Raw genomic sequence first — 26,741 nt, forward strand, 5'->3', positions numbered from 1 at the left:
CTGTAAGGTAACAGCTAAATGCCTGATGCACTGTGTGTCCTTGAAGGAAAAAGATATACAAAAATCTGTATTTTCAAAATATAGACTAGGAAAAAATAATTTCTTCTTGTACTCCCTCTCCTATCTATCCATGCTATCCTTCCCAAGTCCCATCTCAGAATCAGTACCCACTTCAGCTCAAAGTACAGTCAATCTCTCCCGTAGCCAGAGGTGCCCAGGTCTCATTTCTGTACTCAATGGCAAATAGAAATGGAGAAGAAAGTTGGGAAATGACACAGGAGATTTATTATGGGTTATCCTTAATATAGAATGTTATCTGAATTATGTCATTGGTATCTTTCAACTTTTTTTTCATTAATCTCAAGAAATAAATAAACCCCAGGTTGAGAAGATTCCTGCACAGGACTCCATCCTCTTTTTACAAAGTTACTGTGTAATATAAAACCTAACCGCACGCAGGTGCTGGGGTCCAGGGCTCCCTCATCCATATGAGGGGCCAGATCTCTAGGACAGAGTTTTTCCACTCTTACGATCTGCAGCCTTTTCAGTGCATGCACAGACCCATCTATAGCTATGTTTTAAACAAGACTGTTGCCTGTAACTTTAGAACAAGTCAATGCCTTCCTCCCTTTTCACCCTCATGAAGTCACAGACCACAGGATGAAATCCATCCGTCCTGTGTGGATGGCACAGAGCCATGTCCCAGCATCCTGGAACTTGATTTTGTATCTGCAGTGTCACCACTTCAACAGGAGGCACAGAAAATGCCCCCACATACCATAAAATAGACAACACTCCACAGTGAAGATACTGTTCATCAGGAGGGAAACTGTTGGTTGGAACTGTTCAGGACGAAGGACTTCAGTCATGAACATCACTAGCTGTACAGGGGAAAAACAAATTCCGAGGATAAAAGTAATGCCTGCCTTTGAAGCATATCTCAAAATGGAGGTGTAAAGCAACCAACTGCTGAATTTCCCCAGATACTGATGAACTAATCACATGTGGTCAGAGCTAGAAATGACCACACTCTCTTTAGGTACATCTTCATTTAAGGACCAAAATCAGTCCATTTCTGGCTCTACCCTACTCAATAATTTGTCCTGTGCTGAAATTCATTCTTGAATGGCAAATAGCAGCTCTAGCTGTGCCAGCCAAATCTCAGAGTTAATTAGGGTCAGTTTTTCAGCCTGACATGACTACACTTTTGCTCATATGTGAATTAACCAAGTGGCACAGAGGTGACATAAGCAAAAGCAGAGCTCTAGGTGCTCTGGGAGTGCTGAAGCCAAACAGTGAAATTTTACAGAGCACTAAAGGACCTCTGTTGCTGTGCAGTGGCTGAGCAGGAGTTGTGTTTCTTTTTAAAAATCCTAATAACATCTTGGTCCTGTTTTAACAGCCTCGGTCTTTAAATGGCTCTAGGATGTTTGTTTTTCAAGTGACCTGCATTCAGCTGGTGCTTTTTTCCTGGCAGTAAACCGGCTGGTGCACATTCAGTCAGGGTGTATCAAGTCTGTGTGTCACTGCATGTGTCTGGCCACAAAGATTTGCAGAGCATACTCCTGAAAAGTTGAACTGTACTAGATGAGCTAAGGCTCATCTCATTTTGTGAGGATGCTGGTGATGGCTGTATCTGGGGCACATGTTGACCTGAGAAGTCACAGAATCATAGAATATTTTGTGTTGGAAGAGACCTTTATCGATCATCTAGTCCAGGGGTCCTCAAACTTTTTAACCAGGGGGCCGGCGTGCAGATGCAGTGGCAGGCAGTCATCTGCGGCTGCTTGGTTTCCTCCCCCAACCCCCGGCGGGGGGGTTCTGTAAATACCAGGGGCCGGATTGAGGACCCTGAGGGGCCATATCTGGCCTGCAGGCCATAGTTTGAGGACCCCTGGTCTAGTCCAACCCCCCTGCAATAGACCAGGATGCCTCCCACTAGACCAGGTCACTCAGAGCCCCATCCAGCCTGGCCTTGAACACTTCCAGGGATGGGGCATCCACAGCTTCTCTGGGCAGCCTGTTCCAGTGTCTCCCCACTCTCACAGTCCAGAATTTCTTCCTCAGACCTAACCTAAATCTACTCTCTTTCAGTTTAAAGCCATTCCCCCTTGTCCTATCCCTACATGCCCTTGCAGAAACTCCCTCTCCAGCTCTCCTGTAGGCCCCCCTCTAGGTACTGCAAGGCTGCTGTAAGGTCACCCTGGAGCCTTCTCTTCTGCAGGCTGAACAACCCCAACCCTCTCAGCCTGTCTTCAGAGGAGAGGTGCTCCAGCCCTCTGGTTATCTTCATGGTCCTCCTCTGGACTCGTTCCAACAGGTCCATGTTCTTCTTATGCTGGAGGCCCCAGAGCTGAACGTAGTACGCCAGGTGGGGTCTCACGAGAGTGGGGTAGAGGGGCAGAATCACCTCCCTCAGCCTACTGGCCATGCTTCTTTCAATGCAGCCCAGGATACAATTGGCTTTCTGGGCTGCGAGAGCACACTGTCAGCTCACATCCAGCTTTTCATCCACCAGTACCTGCAAGTCCTTCCCAGCAGGGCTGCTCAATCCCTTCATCCCCCAGCTGTATCGATACTGGGTGTTGCCCTGACCCAGGGACAGGACCTTGCACTTGGCCTTGTTGAACCTCATGAGCTCCACATGGGCCCATTTCTTGAGTCAGTACTGACTGCTGAGGACAAGCAGGTGGACTGCAAATTCCAGCTTTCACTGCAGGCAAGTAATTCTTCAAGGCACAGGATCCACATATGAGAGACCTGAATGTGTTTTTTCTTCAGACTTCAGAAGTTTGAAACACTCATGGGTTCAACAGTAAGGTCTCCAGGGCAGGGCAGCAAGCTGGCAAGTACCTAAGAGGAGGTACTCATTAGTTTAGCTATGTTTTGTTTTTACAGAAGTCTGACAAAAAGATATTTTTTTTTCTTTCAAACTTCAGCATGGAACATCTCAGCTGCAGCATTTATGATAGAAATATCTTCAGCTGATTAATGACCGGCAATATCTGGTTGTCATTGCTGACCCACTCTTCAGACAAAACAAGTCTCTACAAGGCACCCAGTGAATCTAACAACCTTCGTTCACCTGCCTGCACCTGAATTGCGTTTATCAGCTTGTCCTACATAGACAAAATTTGTTATACCACTAAGAGCCTTTAGAGTGTTTCAGTGTACTGCTATGGGCACTGTTTCCAAAGAGACACCATTAAGCTGTCTCTGCACTTTGGAATCGCTGCTCAAGGTTAGAGAGCTTACTAAGAGAAGTCAAATAGAGCAGAGAGGGTACAATGTGAAATCAAAGGTGAATGGCCTGGAAACTGCTCCACATCTGACCTAAAATGGGGAGAAAAACAGAAACACTAAGCTATGCCTGTATTTCCTTTCACAGGAATTGCAGTATAGTTGCGTTTGCATGGAGCACCAGTGGCATCTAGTGACCACAGCTAGAAGATCACGAATTTATATGAACAGAGAAAGAGATGGTGTGTACTGAGGTCAGGGGATAGATACATCACTGACCTGCTGGTGGTAATGGCTGCAAACCTGGTCTAATCTCTAAGAGTTAGCAATATTGCATCTTTGTTGGTCAGATGTTTTAGCACTTTTACAGAAGATGCTATCATGTCTTGTAAACTGAAATAGTGAAATCTCCCACCAACCCTCTGTCTGTCACAACAGCCTGGAGGTTCAGCAGTGGTGTGGGACAGCTTGCCTCTCACATGATGGCAGAAGAAGCATCTCTTCAGCATGAGTGGAACAAACACTTTCCAGTCTGGATGGAAACCAGTGACTGACTCAGTGCTGGCTAGTGGGGATGGAGAACGTGTCAGGCAACACTAAGTCATCTGCCCCTCTGCCAAGCACACAATAATGTTTCTGTTCCCTCTGGAGAAAGGCCTCTTCTCCAAGAGTGCTGGGGGCCAGACAGTGAGCAGTATTGTTACAGCTGGGTGAAAAGTTTACTAGTGCAGGGGAAACAGTATAAAAAATTATCACACGCAGTAATCTGGAGTTCAAAAGGGCATGATGTCTAATGTAACCGATTGGTAGTGTGAGAACAAGCAGATGATCACGTTTACAGCTGTATTTTGGGGTAGGTAAAACAGCGCGAGAGACCTGCATTTATTAAAAAAAAAAGAAAGAAACCCAGTTTCATGAAAAGATGTCATTAGGAGAATAAGAGTAAGATAAGAGTAAGGAAAGCTGCAATTTTAAGTCCCAGTTGAGACAAAAAATTGTAAGATTTCTGACATCACTTTTGACACCTGGAACTACAAGTTCACACTGTAAGGCTTTGCTCAGCGTTCCTCTCCCCAAGAATGTGTGACTGATTGCAGGTGACCTGTAAACCACTGGCCTTCCAAAGTTTTAGCATTGGGCTCCAATACCTACGCTGGATGGTCGCTGGAGACCTTACCTACTTTTCCTAAGAATAAACTTGCTTCCTTCTTGCTTGGCAAACCCCTTCCCTCCACAGGTGTCCTTGTGGTGTGTCCGCACTGACTGGCTCCTGCCCCGGACTTGGGCCCGGTGTTCATACCTGTGCATCACTTGGAGAAGCCGATGGAGCTGTTAGAAAGGGAAAGCAAGGTATGTGCACGGATGCAGTGGAGGCGCCATTGCGGGCAGTGAGCAGCAGGAGCAGAGCAACACTGTTGGGTGCATCCAAATGTCTTCCGTCACTGCATGGGCTGTGTGAAGTACTGGACCTGAGTCTTCAGCTATGTCTGACTATCTGAGGGCCTGTGAGGCTTTCTAGCCTGTTCCCACCTCCTGCCCCTTCGGAGAATCCCTCCAGACCAGCCCTGTGGCTTCTCTCCAGCATGGGGAGGCTGGTCAGCCTGGAGGGAAGGAACCACCATGGGGCTCGAAGCGCAAGCGGAGCCTGCAGCAGCAAACCAGCACACAGCAGGAATCACTGTGACAGCTACTGTTTCAGGCTCATGTTTTCTGGTGTTTGTTATTCTTTTCATTACTGGTCATGTCTCCACTATTATTATTCTTTTCATGTGAAGGAGGAAATCTTGCTACTGAACCACTGTTTGTGGTCCCTGCTGTGCATGCAGCTGGCCTGGCCAGCACGCCACTTGTTTGTTGTGCATGAGCTGCTGGCTGTGTGACATGCACAGCCCAGACAAAATCAGATGATTGCCCCAGAGAAGGCTGTCTCTGGGTGCACTGTGTTCCTACAGGACTCCTTTCTTAGGTGTTTGCAACTGTTAGTGGTCAGAGGAAAGATGCTGGGATAAGCCAACCAGCACGGCTATCCTTATCTTCCCAAAAACTCCCATCAAACATACAGTCAATGAACACAGGCAAGGGTTGGGAGTTTATGAAGGGAAAGCAGAAGCCAAACAGGGACAGGAACAGTTGCAAAAACTTTCTGCGATGCAGCAAGTACCCATCTCTTCTGCTCCAGAGTTCAAAAACTGCGGCGCTGCTCAAACAATTTCCCCTTGTCACCAACAATTATAAAATATCAGAAAACCAACAAGTGATAAAATAAAACTGCACACACCCTTAAGAGAAGGAGAGAGTAAGTAACATATTGTGTAGCAGCCCTTCCTACCAGACAAGGCAGGGTTGCTGCTGGCAAGCCAGGCATGGAGGATTACAACCCAAGAGCTGCTTCGGGTAGAGTGGTGCATGCATCCACCTGATCCCCTGCAAACTGGTGCAAGCTGTGGTCTGAGCACACACAGGCTTTCAAAGACTCCACGCTGAGTTAGCAAGCCAGCTCCGCATTGCAGAGCTGCAGGCAGCACACCAGCCTTCGCCAGGGGTTGCATGGCCACATCCATCCAGCAATGGCTTGGCACACCTGCCAGTTAACAACACTTACTAGCCCAGTCTTGGGGCAGCGTCATCATAGCTGCACCCTCCCCACAGAGCTGGGTCAGAGCACCGGCCAAGAGATGTCAGGTGTGCCCGCAGTGACGGCACGTGTTTTACCCTGGCTGGGACTCCAACGTTCGCTCCCTTTTCGATGGCTCACTGTGCGAACCAAGCTGCAGTGAACAGCATCAGAGGGTTTTCCGCTGGCATCTCCTTCCTGCACGGGCAGGCTGGAAGCAATCACTGGGCTACCAAGTGGGTGGACAAAAACATCATGTGATGTGGCTCCTCACTGGCATCAGGCAAGTCCACAATCACTATGAACACACAAAAGATGGGCAGGGAGCGGCACATCATGCATCCTGTTCATATACAACCTAAAAAGAAGCACAAGCACTGAGGAGTTTGCTTCCCCTCAAAACTTCTGGCACCTTCTGCCTGGATGGGTTGCTCCTTCCCTCCTCCCCAACCCCTCCACCCACATGCATCGCCTCCCACACTGCCACCACGCCTGCCTGCTTATTTGTAGTAAGCCAGTGTGGTTTGATACGGTTTTATCAGAAAAAGACTTGGAAACATTTGTGGTTCTTTTTCAACCTGCGGTGAGCCAGTAAGTGCTGTACGCTGCTTGTAGGATGAAGCACAGCTGAAATGGCGTTCTGCAGGCTGGGGGAGGCCGGGCCTGAGCATCGGTCAGCCTGGCACGGTCTTACACTGCAAACAGCTTCCACATCCTAAATCGCGTTATCTCGTGTCAGTCAAAGTCAGCTTGTGCAAGCCCCGAAGGCTCTTCAAGCTCTTCACTGCAGAGGGATGAGCAGAACACACCCTTCACATGTGCACTTTCCTGCGGTGTGCTGGATCCATCCTTCCTACACACGCCCCCCCCCCCCAGAGGAGTACACCTTCCCAAGGATGCTGTCATCAATGCAGAGGTGTCCAAACACAGCAGTTTTCAGCTGCTTGAGAAACCAGTCACCCAACTGGTCCCCGCTGGCTGATGACACAGGCTAAAGGTGCTTGTCTGGGACGACTGCACATCTCAAATCACTCACCAGGCTACATGATGACCCCCTGCCTTGAATGAATCTTCTGCCAACAAGAAGTGAGTAAAACTGGAGCAAACAAAGCATTGACAAGGGTAAGGACGCATCGGCATGGATTTTTCTCTCTTCATGCTTCAGTGCAGCTGGTGTCAGATGATGATACTGGCTCCTTGCCACTCAGCCAGGCATGACTGCTACCTGTGGACAGGCACCGGGTAACTCATTGCAAGAACGTCAAGGAATATGAATGTCGTATGTTTTAAAATATATGTTGTGGAGGTTTGAAACAGATGTATAGTCTCTCTTGAATTTTGAACATGATCTTTTATCTGAATTGGAAATACCAGTGTAAAGGGCCGCATATGATTTTTGCTTGAAATAACATACTGTTGCCTTTCTAGCAACCACTTACATTCTTTTGAATAGATTCTGGTAGGATTTTTGTTAAGTATACAAAATTATATTTTCCCTACCTGCAGCTGTGGATGAAATCTACTGTTTCATCAACCAATTGCTGCCTGCAATTCTGAAAAACTGATTTCTACCATCTACCATTTTTACCCCCAAAGTGTAGGCAATTTTGAATAATCTCAGAATGGTTTTGGACCTGTTTCCACTTGCAGGACTGTAAGTGTCCTCAAAATGGAATCAAATGCCCATCCTTTGAGAGCTTCCATTTGATGACGATGAAACACATTGCCAGAAATAAAAGTCAATCTGATCCTAATATAATACTTTCTCAAAAAAGAACTCAAGTTTAAAAAAATCCCAACAGAAAGATAATTTAGTCACACCAAGAGAGCATTAGTACAAGGTGGCCTCAAGGAGAACAAAATGTGGAGGTTTATGGAGCAGAGGCTCCCACCACCATGCTTCCCAACACCCTCAGTGCTGCAATGCCATTCTCCCAAGCACAGCTACACCTACACCACAGATCTCGTTTGCTGAAGGGATTCTTTAGGAAAAAATGATGGGAAACTTCTCTGGAATTTCCTGGTTCTCTAAACCTCATCTTAATGTTCCACCTCAGGACCATCTGATGAAGCTGCTTTTGCTCTGTGTTCAACAGGCAGATTTCAGGTAGACAGTGAACATCTTTTGAGGTACTGAACCGCTAAAATGACATTCAGTTTTCTCATCTGGCAGTACTTAAAGAAAATTTCCTGCAGCAAACATCAAAATAATGCACTGAGTTGCCATGGTTCCTTCACCTCAATTCTAACGGTTCAAGTAGAGTACAAGACCCTCAGAGCGTGCTCATCAATTGTTGGTTAGGTTTGAATCACTAAAATTAGTATTTTATCCCCATTTCTTTCCCCAGACCAGCATCTGTGCAATGCTTGCTGATTTTCCATTGCTCAATCACATCTTAACATGTTGAAAATCCACACAGGTACTCGCAACGTTTTAGCAGTTTTTGCAGAATGACAGTCCTTTTTATTTTTACTGGTTCAGTATACAGCTCCATGATACACTAAAGCTAAGAAAAATCCGGGAGAATGATTCACAGTAAAATTTTGAGAAGTCCATTTCTTCTAAATCAAGGCAGAAACAGTTCTCATACAGTCCATGATCTGTGACTAAATTCTACATTATTTTAAATTTACTTAGCACTATAAATAATCATTAGTGACAATACTACTATAGCCTGAAAATAAGGCAGGGGCAAGAACTGATTTACATCCGTTTTCTGTTTGTAGTGTTCATACTTGTGTATTATTTTATGTGCATATACTTGTATAAAACAACAACAAAATAAATCTGTCTCCACAACAGTAAACAGGGAATATTGTACAGCTTATAAATTATGGTATACAGTAAAACTGGTATCGCATCCAATAGGTTATGGGATACATTAATAAATAGATGATGATATATTAATTTGAAAAATTAACAAAGAATTTTAAAAGAGGAAGCAAAATCTGGGACTGATTCATCATTATTGCTTTTACTCCAGTTTAAAAGAATGTCACTTTCATGTCAGGGGAAACTTGGAAACAAAAGGTAATGAAACACAACCAATACATCCAGTTTCGGCAGAGCTGTAACGTCTTAAGAGCAACCTGAATTTCTTGGAGCTCGAGCACGTGATTTTGCAAACCTGAAGTTGAATTATCAACATTTAGTTTCTCTGCCTGCACTGTTTAATATATTGAGGAAAAAAAAATACTTGTCTTACGGTATCCACTAGCGCTGCTTTTTTGATTTGGAAGTAAATACACAGCTTATTGCTTTGCTGTTGCCCTTCCACACCAAAACAGAACCAAACCATGAAAGCCCATGGCAGTCCCATGGGTCCTTCCCACTTAGATAGTGGCTGATGTGTTGGATTTTAATAAGTGGCACCCTAAGTATCTAATCACTCTATTTACACAATTATAAACCCTAAACTACTTTGGAACATTCATATATTTTACCTACCACTAAGCTGGCAAATATGATTTAATTACAAGTCTGTAATCTAGATAACGGCTTTTAAATCCACTGAAGCCAAGATGTGCCATAATATTCATACAACTACACATATAGTTGTTCCTAATTTTGCAGTGCTGCAACTCTCCAGCAGTAACAGAAATAAACATATGTATGTACATATGTAACAGAAAAGGAGCAAACCAGTGTTGCAAATGGACTTGGGTCTGCTATTCTCATGCCCACTGACTACATTTATATTACAAACAGTATCAGCAGAGGACTGCTGTGGGAAAAAAAGCACAAAATGCTGCTCAAGAATGTCTGAAACCAGATGGCCCACAGGTAAGTGTTAATGTTGGACACAAAGTGGTACTTTTGACTGCCAGGGCTGCTTGTGCTTCTGTTAGTCATGGCTTCTCCAGCTACTCACACCGCATAATGAGGAGGTCTAATAGGGAAGCTGCCTAACAGTCATAAAATCTGTCATACCTGTCTGCTGCACCGATTTGTCCTTCAAGCTTAGAAAGAGACAGGAGGCGGCCACGGGGGGCTGAGGAGTTAAAGGCAGCTGGTGATTTTATGTCTGAGTTAGATTTAAAGAAACAGTATGCTTCACGCTGCAAATCAATGTTTGTTTTTACCACAGAACCATCAGAATCGACAATAGGGTGCCAGAGCGCATCTTCACTAATCTATCCCATAACAACATGGGAGCACAATTTTCAAAGACACATATTTATACATCTGGTAATCACTTTTGTCCCTATTACTTAAAAGATTAGAAATGCTTTGGGACACACATACACACGCACACTTTTTTTTAAAAAAAAGCAATATAAATTTTTGTTGCTGTCAGAAATAGAGTGACAAGTACTACATTATCGTTTCCTGGTCCCACTGTTGCCACTTGCAGACTTATTGAAACTTCTGCTCATTTGTGGGAAGTGTACAGTTGGTGTTCTTTCAGTGGGGCCATACAGCCCTAAATTCCTGGCTGTAGCTGACTTTCGAAGAGGCTTGACACTGGGAAAAGGATTGAAGACCTGTGGCTTTGGGTTCCCAGGCTGGGGAGATTTAGCTGGGTTTCCACTGTTGTTGGATGAACTGGAGGACTCTGATAAACGTGGCTGGCTGGACTGATGGGATGTTGACTCAGCATGGGTTTTGTTATCTGATGTGAGTTCCAGTGTTTCCAGTTTTAGCTGAACCACTGACATGTTTGTACTGCTGTCTGTAGAGACTGGCTCAGACGACTGCCGGTCCGCTTTTTGAGTAGTCCTATCATCCAAACCACCTCCTTCTCCTTCTCCAAAGTCAGAATGTTTGGAAGTCTCCTCATTTGCACTGGGACTATTTGTTTTACAGCTCTCACTCTGCTCATCTATTAGTCCTATGGTATCCCCATAGCCCAGCTGACCTTTAGCCCTAGCAATATTCTTTCGATGAACTCGTATGTGAGTGCGCCATGGAGAGTTCAGTTTTGTTTTAAGATCTTCTTGAGGAATAGGAGACATCTTCCCTGTAGCATGACTTGGGATGTGAATAACAGCATTTTTGAGAGACCTGTTATTCATTTTCATCTTCTTTCCTAGAAGGAGGTGGTTTATCACCGGGGAATGGTTTACCTGAGAAGGGAGGAGACTGGTAACTGGCCCTTTGTCTGAAAGAAAGCGTTTAAAAGAAACACAGTATTGTTAAAGCACAAAACGAATTAATGTTTTAAGAACCCATCACCAAATCTGATGCCTTGTCTGAGGTACAGCAAAGGTTTACAGGACTGACTGACATTAAAAAAAATATAAATCACTGAATTTCTCTTACATCTTGGAGCTGAACACAGAGCTGTAACTTCCATAATAAAGACTCCCTGTTCTCCCTCCCTGCTTCTTACCTACACGTAAGTCCAGACCCAAGAATACCAAGAAAATAAGTCATAATGACAACAGCATCTCAATTTTTGGAACTGCACTGTAACATAGTTTAACATTAATGTTGGCTTCTGAGATTTCCCACTCCTTCACTTCTCGTCTGACTGTGAAAGGGAATTCAGTCCCTACACAAGGTCAGTCAAAGAAGCCTCTCCACAAGGCTTGTGTGACAGGAGAATGAACCAATGTATTTTTAATGGAAAAATCACACCAACTCTTTTCTATTAGGTCCTCATATTAAACCAGAGAAGTATACCCAGAATTAGGTAATTAGGTGAAAGTTTGATTAAACCCCAAACCCAGCCCTGCATCATGATTAGTAAGATTAGAAAGGTTTGTGTTTGGGGGGAGGGCTTGGCAATCCTTGGGAATCAACATTTTACTGCTTGCACTGTTTCTGCTGGCTACAGTCTTTGTTCAAAGAAAGTATTTTCCCAATATTTAAATATATATATATACACACACATATTTCCTTGCAAATAATGTTAATGAAAAATAGTATCTCTGTGTATTCAAATGCTCCTGCTACAATTCTCCTGCAGCAACGGGCTGCTCATGGCTTGGACAGCTGCGTGCTATGCTGGGCAAAAAGCTGGCTGGCTGGCCGAGCCCAAAGAGTGGCAGCAAAGGGAGTTACATCTGGCTGGCGGCCGGTCACAATGGTGTTCCCCCGGGCTCAGTACTGCAGCCAGCTCTGTTTAATATCTTTATCAACAGTGCAGATGAGGGGATCGAGTGCACCCTCACCAAGTTTGCAGATGACGCCAAGCTGGGTGGCAGCGTTGATCTGCCAGAGGGCAGGAAGGCTCCGCAGAGGGATCTGCACAGGCTGGACGGATGGGCCGAGGCCAACTGTATGAGGTTCAACAAGGAGCAGTGCCGGGTCCCGCACCTGGGTCACAACAACCCCACGCAGCGCTACAGGCCGGGGCAGAGTGGCTGGGAAGTGCCCGGTGGGAAAGGACCTGGGGGGGTGGCTGGCGGCCGGCTGGGCATGAGCCAGCAGTGTGCCCAGGGGGCCAAGAAGGCCAACACCATCCTGGCTTGTGTCAGAAACAGTGTGGCCAGCAGGACTGGGCAGTGACTGTCCCCCTGTACTCAGCACTGGTGAGGCCGCCCCTCGAATCCTGTGCTCAGTTTTGGGCCCCTCCCTGCAAGAGGGACGTTGAGGCGCTGGAGCGTGTCCAGAGACGGGCAACGGGGCTGGTGAGGGGTCTGGAGCACAAGTCTCATGAGGGGCGGCTGAGGGAATGGGGGTTGTTTAGTCTGGACAAAAGGAGATTCCAGAGAGACATTACTGCTCTCTACAGCTGCCTGACAGGAGGCTGTAGGCACGTGGGGATCAGGCTCTTCTCCCAGGTAACAAGCGACAGGACAAGAGGAAATGACCTCAAGTTGTGCCAGGGCACGTTTAGGTTGGATATTAGGAAAAATTTCTTCACTGGAAGGGGTGGTCAAGCATTGGAACAGGCTGCCCAGGGAGGTGGTGGAATCACCATCCCTGGAGGCGTTTAAAATGCATACATGCGGTGCTTAGGGACGTGGCTTATTGATGGACTTGGCAGTGCTGGGTTAACTAGGTTGGGTGTGATGATCTCAAAGGTCTTTTCCAACCTAAATGATTCTATGATTCTATGACAACTTTATACAATCTAGAAGAGGAATAAAAATTCTCCAGTTACCCATCTGCATGGTTCAGTGTTGACTTAGAAAGATGACACATAAGTGGGAGGAAAGAGTGGAGTGGGCTGTGTTCAGCTTGTGCTGTTCAGGCTAAACCCTACGTTGCTCAGTTTGCAACTGGCAAAATAGGGTCTGTAATATGAATTGATAAATAATGGCCAGCTCAATCCTCACAGCAGTAACATTATACCTAGGTATACTGTCAGCCACAATGGAGCATCTAAGCCAGGTATTAAGCTGTGTAATTTGCCATGCCCAAATGAACTCAAAGGAGTTAGGATAATATGGACCAGCTAGGAATAGGACCTGCCACTTGGTATGAAGTATACTCATTTTCTCATTTCACTTCTTTCAGTGCATCGGTACGTTAACTCCAAGAATGCCGAAGATACAAAAGTTTTAATCAGAGAAACCAACACAATGCACCCAGATAGCAAAGATACTTTTAAATACCATTGTTCAGCTGGTCCCTGGGACCTAAAAAAATCCCAGGGTCATCATCTTCAGGTCCTGATAAAAGAAAAAAAAAATATATCACCCTCTCATTTACAATCTGTCTGTATGAAGTAGTACCCACTATTGTGGTATATATTCCATCAGTCTCTGTTGGCTTGCCTGTTTAGTTAAATGTAAAAGAATGTTATTTGCTTTGTCTCCTATGATGGAAGTTAGCTTGCAATAAATAAGTTAATGAAGCATGTCTTGATATGTTACCTGCTCTGATATACACATGGTGAACCTGCTGCTGCTGCTTTTTCTTTATTCTGGTATATTGCTTTTTCAGTGCATTAATATCAGTGGTCATACGCTCCATCATCATGCTGTTAAAAGCAGCATGATACTCGCTTCGGCAAGAGTCTATTGCTCCTGGACTTAATTCCGCAATGTTACTGGAACCAAGACTTTGTTCTTCATTCTGATCTGCACAGAGTGGGAATAAAATGGAGGTGAGGAGTAAATTGGCATACTCAAGAGTTCCACAGATTATCTACAAGAGAAACCTATGTCTGATTCCTATCGTCCTATTTAAGTGTAGTCTTTAATTAAAAAATTATTATAATATGCATATTTAACAAAGCTGCACTATTTATAGTTAAGTATTACCACTGTTTAAGAATAGCAAGGGTTTGAGGACAGTTTAAAGAACAGAAGTCAGTTAATCTAGTAATGCTAAATTACAAGCACAGTTTTTCAATTACCCAAAAGCACATCAAGCCATTACAAAAGTACTTTAGAAACTGATTATTAAAGACACTCAGTTGGTCAAATAGAAGGCTAACAATGCAAATTATGAAATACATTAGTCAAGCAGGCATGAGATTAAACAACCAACTTAGTGATACCAACAAGAAGCCTCAAGAAACAGTTATAGCACCACAGGGAGAAAGCTGCTAGTAGCACTAAAAGGGATCACTGCAGAGCAGCTGAGGATCAAGCAACTCGAGAGAGTCTCTCATCAACAGCTGCAGAGCAACAGCAGCAGCGCTATTTATTTTCACAGCTGTTTCTGATGCACCACCAACCTGGCACTCCAGGGTCAGGGGGGCAATTCTTTTCCAAGGGATGTTTATTTGTCTTTGGCTCAGTTTGCAACAGCAGTTTGATGTTCTAAGTGCTAGCCTGAAGCTGCACATAGAGACTTACAGTCCCTCAGGAAGGGAAAAACAAAACACCACAGCAATCAAGAGGAAAATTGCAGCTTACAGGTCTCAGCAAAACCAAGCCACAAGGAATGATGATGTGTAATCGGGTAACTGACTGCTATGTCAGCCTGGGTTTTTTGGGGGGGAAGGTGGGGGTGGGTTGAGGATAAGGAACTATAGCCTCTCACGGGATATTATAAAATCATTGTTGACCCAGTACCATTTCGTAGAGCCTGTTGCAAGTTATTAAATGATCTGCTTTTCTTGTATGGATCAGAATTTTGTTCTGCTTGTAGAGCTTGCACAGGTAAACAAAATGCTGTCAGAAATTTTATTTCAACATGGGGGGATTTGTTTTGTCAGAACACCCTAAACCATACCCAATTTTTTTAAAAAATCATGAATATACCCCAAACATACAACAGTCTGAAGGTTTGGCCAAAAGGGCAGTGAAACGACCTGCAAAATTCACTCACTGCTGATAGGTTCCAATATTAGCCATGCATATGCTAATAAATGTCAAGATTATTTATTACATGTACACTCTTCAGAAAATGCTAACTACCTAACAGCTGTCTTAGAAATAAGCATGGATTTAGCGTGGACTTTTTCCCACATGTGCCTTTTTTTGTGGGTGAGCAACGCTATGGGGTTGGATTTTTAGTCATTACTGCAGCCAAATCCTTAACCCACACTGACATTTACTATATACATACAACCTTCAAAACTTGACTTTGAAGACATCTTAATGGACATCTAAATGGCAGAGCAAGCCATTTGGTAGCTGCTGTAATCTCTACATGAATATAAAATAAAATTTTCATAGCAGCTTTCACAGTGGAAGCTACAGACAATTTCTGCAAGGTCATGCAGATTTAACTATGTTTTCCAAAATGAACAAAAGCACTTTTACCTTTCATCTGTTTTTGGTATTTTTGGAGCTCTGGTGCCAAAAACCCACTTAATGGTCCAAGACAGCCAATTGCATTGGCAATTGAGTCTTCATCATCTAGGTCATTCTCCTCATCACTGTCTCTGGTTCTGCCTAGCCTTCTGTCAAATGAGTAAATAAGAGAAATAAAAAAAAAAAAAAAAAGAGACATTCTTAAATATGATCACTACCAAACATCTTTATTTTCTTTAGGAGCATACAAGGAAGGATGCCACCTGCCTTTCCACTATCTGTGTACGGTAAGCAATAACCCTATATACCATAAGCAGTGCATTTCAAACTTACCCTGAAAGTGAAGTTGATTTTACTGCTGCAGGGAAAGGAGTAATGTTGTACGTGTATTTCTCCCTTAATTCTGCCAGTTGTGGGAAGGGAAACTGAGCCATGGTATACACAGTCTAGGGGAAAAAAAAACCCACAGCTTTTAAAATTTTCATTTTAATTAACAGTCCCACAGAAGATTTCTCCATGAAGAGACTGTCATAGTCTTGCAGGATTAAATGCTGCATTCTCATGTGTTGTAAGAAAATGGAAATAGTCCAGTTTTATGATTCAGTCAGTATCTCCCGTGAAAAAAACATAAAATCCGACTCACTAGAAAAATACCTGGTTCAGAGGAAAAAATAAAAATGGAACTGATAACACGAGATGTAGTGTCCTTTTCCACTCCTACTTACTTAATAATCATTGCCAATCCCTTCCTTGCCAGCACACTGGAAATCATCTTCCTCCAATTATGATTTCACTTACATGAATGCATCACTGAGGTTTTGGGGATCTCCTAGAAGACCTACATTTCTGCTCAAGTATTCAACAAGGTATTGACACTAGCACAGATAGGAAGGAGCAGATGCTCACTTGATGTGGACTGTTAATAGACCCATTACTTCACCTGTGCAGCCCCAAGAGCTTGTGTGAAGGAAACCACTTCAACACAAAAGTTATGGCCAAAGAGGAAGTACCCAACATTGTCCAGCTAACCTTTCTCCTCTTGGTTTCTGGTTTTGATTGTTGTTTTCTGGGGGCTTTTTGTGGTTAGTGGGGGTTTTGGGAGGTGGGTAGCAGTGGTTGTTTTTTAAAAGAAATAAAGAAAATTGTTCTATGGTGAAGAAAGAAACCTCTCTGCAACTCTCTGAACTCAACATGTCCCTATAACTTAAAAAAGGCCATAAGAAACTCAAATACATTTTATTTACTTCAATACTTGGAGTATAAGAAGATAAACAGTTGGAACTGCATTTTCTTTGAGCATTATTTTTGCTTTAAATAATTTTGTAATAACACATCGTGTGTCACTAGACAACCTGGCATAAAGACACATCATATTCATTGCAATATCACTGCTGATTCGTTCCTACTAATTTTAGTTGCCTTTTTTTTTTCCCCCTGCTTTTGCACACTTACTATTCAGGACTTTCAAATAACTGACACACAATTCACTGGGAGTCTCCATGTCAAAAGCAAAACCTAAAAAATAACCAAAATTTCATTTCTCATAGTCTCTTTGAAATATTGTAGCTTTTCCCATCTTGAAAATTACATGTCTTCTGAAAGACAGCAACATAAAAATTTCTCATTATCTATGACAGGTAATCTTCACCTCCCCCCCCCCCCCCGCTATTATTAAGTCAGTGACATTTTCATCTGAAGGCAAACAGCCTCAATTAAGATGAAAGGAAATTTTGAACATTTTCTACATAATCCATTCTTGAACCACGCCTTACCTGTGCTAAATACATTAAGGAAAATCACAAACATGAATTCAGTACTAGACTTTCCTGACAGAAGAAGGAAAAAAAAAAAGGTTTCACTAACAGCAATGATGTAAGCAATGAGAAGCAGGATGGACACTCCTGGCTGTATCAGGAACACAGCAATAGTGTAGCTCAGCTGGCTTCTGCGTGAAAATGTTTTTACAGTTTGCGCCATGCACAGATGCTAAGGCAAGGAGGATGCCTTCAAAAAAACAGAGCATGAACTGAAGCTTTGCCACTCCATGAAACTACAACGCTACTGTGAAAGACAAATATTCCCTAGGCCATGAACGGTGATATTCTGGCAGTCTATCAGACGAAGGAATTTTATGATGTGGAGAAAGACCTACCTCCGGTCCAATGTGTCTGCCTGTTTGTTTGATCTCCACCACACTTTCCTGTTTTCTCTTCCCCCATATGTCTCAACTCGCTCCCTTCACAGAGAAGGAGGTGTGTCTGGAATTTATTTCTACTCTTTATGTCAACAGCCTTTTCAGATAACTTGTTTCATATGCTAGTTACCCTTTAAGTGAAACAGTCAACTCAGAGTCCTTCATTTACTCCTTGCACCTACCATTTTAGATTATGCTTTTAGCTTTTGCCTGTCTCCAGTCTGTGTCTCTTCCAGATCCTGTGGAATTTCCTTCATGTAGCATACATGGTTTTACCTTAATTACTTGTTATCGTATTATAACTGGAGGCCTTGCTTGCCACCTGGCTAAGAGATCCACAAATTTTATGCTGATGCAAGTTCCACTGGAAATCATTTAAAAAATACTATAATCAACACCTGTGATATTCTCACAGCAATGTTTCAGAGTCAAAGCATCCTGTTCCCAGTCTGTACACAGCCTTGGATGCTATTTGGTTAATTCTGGTGAAACTGCCAGAGAGCAACACAGCACACACGTATGAAGCATGATGCAGCCAAACATATTATCTTACTTATGGCCATAAGGGACAGATTCTGAGAACTGGAAAAGCAACAAGAGAAATAACCTCTCTTTTCACCTTAAATCAGTAGCATTTGTCAATCCTTTGCCTTACCCTAAAAATGCAAAGCCATCTACACCCTCAGCAGAACACCATACAGAAGGCAATGGGCTGTGGCTTCCAAAAAGAGGGTAAGCAGTTTTGCATACAGCTCAAACAAACTTATCCCACACTTAGGTTTTAAGATTCTTCTCTCTTTTCACTAAGAAAACAAACCAAAAAGCAAAAGCAAGCACAGAAGAAAACAGACAAACTGCTACTCAGGTAGAAAGTTAACAGTGAATACCATCAGATCAGGGTAACTGTCTATGGGGGATAGTCTAAAATGTTAGGGTGCTACAGAGGGATTAATCCCTGTTCCCCTCCACCACAGTAAACATACAGGGATGCCTCTCTTTTTTCCTGTTTGCTTCTCATCTCCTCAACACTGCAACGTTTCTAGGTGTGCAAGACGAATTAGTTTAGCTGCTTATAAAAATGCTCACTTTCTGAGAAGGCATGAAAGCATGTACTCAATCTAGCACATGCTGTTTAGAGTATGTGCAGATACCTGGTGTACAGCCTTCTGTCTCCATGTTAGAATCAAAGTTTATTAATAGGTCAATAAAATGACATTACTGAATACTGTATTTAACTTCACCCGGTCTAGCATCTGAGGTGTACAGCACTTATCCTTTATTTACCTAAACTGTTCAATCTGAAAAAGAAGGAAGCTGTAGGCTGGCTTGCTCCTCCAGCCCTGCCATGCTCTCCTCAGCACAACATCGTAAGAAATCCTGCAATGCAAGGGACAAATCTGCAAAAGCTTTAAGCCCTCGATCCTAGGTATATGTACTGTCTGCATGGGAAGAAAGGAGGCATTTTTAGTGATAAAGTTGCACCAAATATACGTGCTAGTTAAGAGAATGAGGACAAGAGTCCTCTGATCTACCTTAGACATCTGCTCTGTCAACATTTGCCCCTGAAGGATCAACCGTACCTCCCTCCTTGAACTCCCAAAGGAAACAGGCCTTTTAGAGCACAAGTTGTTTTCTAGTGGAAGAGAAGTGCCTGTTACTCTCTGATAGTTTAAGTGAGCCTGGACAGGTAGTTCAGATGCAAATGTGTCACTCAAGTCTAAAGAAAAGCAAGATGATTGCCACCCACAACCTTTATTGAAATGTGTAGGGAAGGGAGAGTAGGATTTTAATCCTTTCCCGAAGTAAGGTACTAATCCTCAAGCCACCTTGTGAAAAGTATTAGAGGTAAATTCACCATTCTGATTTTGATTAGGGGGAAAAAAAGAAGAAGAAAAACCAACAACCTGAACATTCTGAAAACAAAACAATCTGAACATTCATTTCAGGCTGACTCCTCGAAAAAGCCTAAAGCAATTCAAAAAACAGTGTCTTCAAACATCCTGGATCCTTTTGTTAATGTAATGGTGCATATTTATTATCCTACTCCAACACAGGGAAAATTTTTCAAATGCAGCAACCAGACACGTGGTGGCATTTATATACGCTAATAGTAAACTCTTGTAGTGCCTAATTCTCTCCGCTTCTGGTAAAGAGAGCCTGGAGTGAACACCTCAGACTGCTACACTGCCAGTGCCTGCCTTTGACTTGAATAATGCAATCTAAACTATAGTGTGGTTTCTTCAAGGGCATGCATAAACCAGACACACTGCTGCTCTATGCAGAAAATGTAAACCTGCCACATTCTCCCTATCAATGGCAATGCTATCCTACTTAACACCCCTGTCAGTGTCACAAAATACATGTGTACACTATGGAAACACATATGCTTTGCACCAAATTCTTACTTTCTGCTGAACCACAAAAAGACTGCTAATTTGGTATACTTGTAACAGCTAGTGTCTTTCCATCCCTCCAACCAGTAAGTTACCTATGCCTTATCTTCTATTACACACAAGGGCAAAGAAAGAAATCCACATTGAGTCACTAAAGCCCACTTGAGCTTCCCCAACATTATTCTTTGTCACAAATGCCACATCTTGGGTTTCATACTACACTTGAGGCTAGGAACTGAAACACCATGAATATGAGAAGGATCAGCTTGTGCTGCCCTTCTCATGCAACCTCAATATCTGAACTGTCTTGTGAGAAACCTTAACACATGTAAAAAAGCATATGAGTACCTCTAAACTGCTACATTCGCATTTTTGAAGCAAAACAAAGCCACAGTGCTTACCTCTCCCATTCCTAGAGCTTGCTCATCAGAGAAAACAATGACAATAACAAAAATTAGAAAATCTGAAAGTAATCTTTTACTCCAGGACAGTACTTCACCAAACTAGGGAACCGTACTATCCCAGATAGTCAATAAGTTTTGCTTCCACTAATGGGTAACAGAAGTCACCTGCTAACTACTGTTACTAAACTCATGCAACTTCATAGACTGAGACTGAATTTTTTCCTTCCTCTATGACAAGTAAAAAATTTCATGTGAATTGTGTGCTGTATTTGCACCCATATAATCACCATGCTCTAACTCATCAAAAGCAAAGTTTCAGAACTGTAGAATCACGTCTTTATAAAACTAAGTAGACAACACCTCAAGGATATCACAAAAAGAAGCATAAGTGCTAATCAACAAAATTGTGTCTGTGATACTAAAGGCCCTTTCCCTTCCTATAACAATGTAGATCTTTGTTCTTGTACTATGATGTATGCTTTAAGAATTCAGGGACTGCAATTATCTACAAATGTCTTTGTTTATAGTTCACTGATGACTGTTCATGGCTTTTTTGAAATCATGAAGGATACTTTTTTCCCTTCTCACTTGATAAACTTTTGTCTCCCACAGTGTCTGCAGAATGAAAAGGACACAGTGTAATAAACGACCAAAACATAAAACGAAAGAACACCCTAAAAATTATGACTACTAGAAGATCCTACCTCTTACTTGCATAAATCCAGATGGGCATTATATCACAACAAATTTTCAATTGTCAACATACAACGAATTTTTATCAAACAGAGCCTAGTGGTTGTCTATAATTAATGTCCACAATAAGACTGTAGCTTTAGCTGCAGGCCACCTGTTTGTTTCATTGACATACCAGCTCAACTCATTTTCTCAAACTTTTATGCTTGAGAGAGTTTAGGTTTCTGCAGCATCTGAGCAAAAATGAAATTTGTTAGAAATCAGCATCTGAATGATGCAGAGAAAACACAAACAATAATCACGATTACTCACCTGCATGAGTTCATTGCTGTCAATCAGACTGTCTTCCAGCATCTCCTGGGTCAGCTTGCCCATGGTACTGTAAAACTCATCTGCAGTTTCACAACACTCTATTTGCCTACGTCAAAACAAATGTTGGTCTTTTATTTTACTCTTACATACAATTATACACCTCCAAACCGAATCTGAACTTTCGGTCATAATAAAATATGCGCTTACATTAGTCATCTTAATTCTTAAGTTTATTGCAATGCTCCCTACACTGCCCAATAATAAAACTGTGCACATCACATTGGAAATGCTGGTGCAGTAGAAGGATGTACTGAGCACAGCTTACTGTCCTGACTGCTCACGATAAAGAACTCATGCGTGTCCAAACAGCCTCTGCCTCTTTCACTTCTACAATGTAAGAAACAATAAACCCTGCCTCCTACTAGCACGAGGAAGCTCTCCCACCACCTCAAAAAGGGAGTATAGAGATTTTCCGACTGCTTTATCACCCATTCTTCACTATGCACTAAACAGCTGAATTAACTCGTTGAACTGTGTTTTGGCCAGACAAGACCCTATTTGCTGGCCAGAAAATATTCCAGTAGAGTAAATTAAGTACAGGTGTATTTATATAATGTCATTATATTCAAAAGAGCTTAGCTCACATAATGCAGAATGAAGGAAAATTCACTCTTATCCTGCATATTTGTGAATGCTATTTCTAATTTAGAGACGCAGACTTCTTTGGTTTGATTTTGGGGCTTTTCTTTTGGTGGTGTGTGCGGCTGGTTTTGTTCTTGGTTTGGGTTTTTTGGTTGTTTTTTGTTTGTTTGTCTTTTTTGGATGGTAGTGGGTGGTGTGATATTTGTTGGGGTTTAATATGAATAATATGCTTTCGTGAGTTGCTCAGTTGCTGAACATCCTCTTCCATCAAGTGAAAAATTTGTTTTACTTCTATCCCAAACAAGTACATTGCTAGCTACATATTGTAGCCTCCCCTGCATAATAGCTTCCAGAACGATCAAAAAAGTACACTGCCTTTTTTGTTAAGGAGTAGAAGAGGAAGCTTCCCTTGATCTTCAGTGTCTATAGGGAACAACCATTGAAATATGAAACCGCTACTGAAATCTTAACCTAGTTTAGCTAAAAGAATGATTAAGTCGTGTTTTTGTTTTGTTTGTTTTTTTTTTTTAAAAAAAAAAGGGAGGGAGAGAGATAGAGAGTGTGGAAAGAATGGGTATGTAGCCAGTTATCACAGATTTTCTGCTTACCTTCCCCAATACCTTCAGTTTCTCATGACCTCCACAAACTGCTTTCTTTACTGCAGCTATTTTTAACTCCCCCATTCCTTCAGTCTACCTCAAAACAGAAGTATGACTGAACCACCCACATTTTAGGAAAAGCACTTCTCACCCCATCTTCATGCCTAGAAAGATAGTCTTGAGAAATATGAAGATCATGAGACTATAGATCACTGCTTCAGGCCCCACTTCTTTAAATCCCCCCTGTACTATTTCTAGTAGAGAAGAAAGAGGAACAAAATCACAGTCTTCTCCCAGCAAAACCACAATGCCCAATCTTTTACTTCATCTCATTTGATATCACTAATCATAAACTTACTGTATTTGAATTCTTGTTCAATTTTAGTGACTCATTGTCTTCTGGATCTCTGGTTATACCATCAGTTTCCCTTTCTGCTAACTGTCCCCAAATCTGCCAGACCTTCTCCCATTCTCCACAAACAACAGTTAGAAGGTGTGCAGTGTAATCAGCTTATTCTTTTGGACATATTCTTACAGATTTCTTCATTCTGTTCCTTCAAGTTTTTATAAAACACATTTCATTTTTGCTTTAAGTTTTATGGTAAAATCTTCAAAGCAGTGACTCTTTTTTATCTGAGTTGGAACATTTGTAGTTACAGCTTCAAAGTGCACAGAGATCCACTGCAATAGAACCTTTTATCTAAAGGTATAGTACAAAGTAATAAAGCACAATGGGCCTACATACAGCTTAATCCTAATGCAAATGATTCATGCAACTTTAATTCACGAACTGAACAAATAAAGCTCTGAGGAAATTATTGTTCTTCAGATTAAAAATTAAATATACTAAACAAAGTCTCTTACAATGCTACTGGCCTGCAGTGCTAATTTATTCAGAAAGAAAAAAAGAAATAAAGCGTTCAAGGACAGAGCTGAACATAAATCCCAGTGGTCCAGTCTCAGGGAAAAAAAGAAGGTGAGTGTTGACAGGCATCACACGAAAAATTCGATGCAGCTGCTGATGCCAGCTGAAAAAGGTTTCCAGCTGAACTAACATCTGCTCGACCTGTCAGAGCTCACACCTCCCACTGAAGTCAGTGACAAAACTTATTTCTCCAGGAACACTGCACACTCTTTGGAATGCAAATATTTTCTACAACAACAGAGGAGTTTAGAACTAACCATCTCTTGTGTTTTGTTCTGTGTGGTGAGTTTCCAAGGCCATAAAGGGCTATAATAAAAATTCAGCTAAAATGTGCTTGAAAGCCGAGTTTTTCAGAAAAAAATTTTTGCAGGTCTTAACAGAAACAGTGTAACACCTGATCACTCTTTTGGTAACACTGAACCCTTTTCTTAGGTATAGCCAATGGGCTCAAATCCTTAAGTGAAAATAAGGGAATTAACACTCCCAGCTTCAGGTACTCAACTAAATTAGCTCATCATCCTCAAGTCTCTCTGTATGTCTTTGCACAGAGTTTATAGCAGCTACCTCAGATGTCTATTCTCTGGGAAGTCCAACCAACTTTTTACCACAACATGAAGATGTTACACACAGACAATACAAACAACCGGAGACATTTCCCGCACCAAGGGTCAATTACCATGCCCATTCTGACATGACATCAGAAGCACATGTTTTTGGGGAAGCCATACAGGCACTTTGTGCAGCTTTTTCAAAGCAACATTATTCTCCTGAACGATCACATATTGTTTAGAATTGAGAGCACATTCTTCAGAACAACGTAAGTTACACATATTGCTCATACTGAAAAGAAAAATCGGATTAAAATGACCACTTACTCTCCTAACTTTGCCCAGATAGCCAAAGCTACTCTCAGTATAATTTCAGAGCCTTCAAAGAATACTGAATCCCAGATCTTCAGAACTGTATGGTTAGGCAAGCAAGTAGCAAAGAGTGTCAGAAACCACTGCATTGTGAAGACATTTGTAAGCGGGGGTTCATATCCTCCTGAAATAATAAATGAATTTTTTTTAAAAAAAAAATGCTTAGATTGTAGTTTACTGTTATTTTACAAAGAGTATAAACTGCATACTGAAATCCACCATACATTAGAGTACCTCTATTATTGCTCAAAACTTACTTAGCCTGCAGCTGTCCAAAGATAAGCTGAGAAAAAGCGTGATAGGAAAATGACATACTTAGCCACCTTTCATTCTTCTGTGCTGCAAAGAGCTCCAAGCAACAGCATTGGGTTTGGACTGTAAACCTTGGAAAACGCCACCACGCTTTTTTATTTTCTCCTTATACCAGAAACATTGCTTTTCCTTCCTCAAAGCCATACGAACCAAAAGCTTTCATTAAAAAAACAAAACAAAACAAACCCCACACCAAAACCAACCAAAACCCTCTGCATTCCTTCAGAAACTAATCGCATAAGAAGTCTTTATCTACATGAAGGTGAAGGTGACTGTTTTGTAAAGTCTTACCTATTGTTTTAATACCCTGATGCGCTGCCAGCTTAGCAGAAGCAACTAACACATTCAGTTTTCCTTTTGACTTGTTAAGTTTCAAACAAGATTTAGTATTTCAGCCTGAAACTCTGAAGTTTTACTTTCTTGTTATGCTCAGAGATACTTTGTGCATCCTAGTATCAACTGATGCACTGAAGGCCGTGAGCAAATAGGCTGCTGCCAGTGAAAACCCTTTCAAAAAGCAAATACTTCCTTCTTGATTTTTAGACAGTTTGGACACAGTCACTGTTTATTTACATGCGACATGTTAGCAGATCTTTTCCAAGATGGAACTCAGGGTGCACTTAGCTTCCAGACTGAAAAAAAAACAAAAACCAACCAACCAACAACAAAAAGCCCACCATCTCCAAAACACTACTAAATAGAAGACTGAATCTTGCTTAAAAAAAGTAAAAAGTCTGGAGGGAATGCTATACCAGAAAAAAAAAAAAAAAAAAAATCAATCACAGTGCAAAGCCAGTTTTCAGGTAGCAAGCCAAGACATACGGCTCAGTTTTGCACCTGTGAATTGCTAAAGCACCCAGGTGAAGAAATACTAACCAGTCGCGATTCGGCTCTCACATTGTAACTCTTCCCAGAACAACTATGTAAGCTAGCAATTACAAGAAGCAATGGTAAAAGAGGTATCTTGAGCTAAGGTAAAAAAAAAAATATAAAAAAAATAATAAAAAAAAATCAAAGGTAGCTCTTGTACTAAGCTGTTGTTACAGTGTTGTCACTCCATACATTTTTATGTCCTTCTCAACATGACTCTGTACACAGTCAGCAGTGGAACCAAATTATTTCCCTTTTAATTTTTCCTGAGAGCATCACCTATTTATGTTAACGTTATCAATAATGAAAACCCATCATCTTTCACTTTAAGAACGCATTAACAATTACACAAAAATTTATCAACATCCCTGGCAAACTAGAGATATCCCAGAAGACTGGAGATTAGCAATGTGATGCCCATCTACCCCATCTACAAGAAGGGCAGGACGGAAGATCTGGGAGACTACAGGCCTCTCTCTCAGCCTGACCTCAGTGCCAGGGAACGTTGCGGAGCAGACCATCCTGAGCACCATCATGTGGCACATGCAGGACAACTGGAGCATCAGGCCTACCCAGGGTTTATCAAAGGCAAGTCCTGCTTGACTAACCTGATCTCCTTCTACAGCAAGACGACCCATCTAATGGGTGAGGGAAAGGCTGTGGATGTTCTCCACCTGGACCTTACTAAACGCTTTAACGCCATCTCCCACAGCATTCTCCTGCAGCAATGGGCTGCTCATGGCTTGGACAGCTGCGTGCTACGCTGGGCAAAAAGCTGGCTGGCTGGCCGAGCCCAAAGAGTGGCAGCAAAGGGAGTTACATCTGGCTGGCGGCCGGTCACAATGGTGTTCCCCCGGGCTCAGTACTGCGGCCAGCTCTGTTTAATATCTTTATCAACAGTGCAGATGAGGGGATCGAGTGCACCCTCACCAAGTTTGCAGATGACGCCAAGCTGGGTGGCAGCGTTGATCTGCCAGAGGGCAGGAAGGCTCCGCAGAGGGATCTGCACAGGCTGGACGGATG

The 26,741-nt window shown here is 42.4% G+C and overlaps 1 protein-coding gene across 7 annotated transcripts in view; it reads right to left on the reverse strand.

The window, feature by feature from the left end:
* Positions 1 to 8,286: 8,286 nt before the first annotated feature.
* TBC1D30 (TBC1 domain family member 30) overlaps positions 8,287 to 26,741 on the reverse strand; it is a 60,637-nt gene continuing 42,182 nt past the window's right edge. For 5 of the 7 annotated variants that reach the window (XM_027793395.2, XM_027793397.2, XM_055808264.1 and 2 more), the window contains 7 exons: positions 24,492 to 24,660; positions 21,451 to 21,556; positions 15,788 to 15,900; positions 15,464 to 15,603; positions 13,622 to 13,828; positions 13,361 to 13,417; positions 8,287 to 10,956 (listed from right to left, as the gene is read on the reverse strand). In XM_027793395.2, the coding sequence (XP_027649196.2) occupies positions 10,175 to 10,956; positions 13,361 to 13,417; positions 13,622 to 13,828; positions 15,464 to 15,603; positions 15,788 to 15,900; positions 21,451 to 21,556; positions 24,492 to 24,660 (1,574 nt within the window). In that variant the 3' untranslated portion in view covers positions 8,287 to 10,174. The remainder of the gene's footprint in view (positions 10,957 to 13,360; positions 13,418 to 13,621; positions 13,829 to 15,463; positions 15,604 to 15,787; positions 15,901 to 21,450; positions 21,557 to 24,491; positions 24,661 to 26,741) is intronic. The other 2 variants (XM_027793396.2, XM_055808262.1) reach the window with 1 other exon arrangement.

The sequence above is a fragment of the Falco peregrinus genome, chromosome 6 (assembly GCF_023634155.1).
Source record: "Falco peregrinus isolate bFalPer1 chromosome 6, bFalPer1.pri, whole genome shotgun sequence".
Classification (NCBI taxonomy): domain Eukaryota; kingdom Metazoa; phylum Chordata; class Aves; order Falconiformes; family Falconidae; genus Falco; species Falco peregrinus.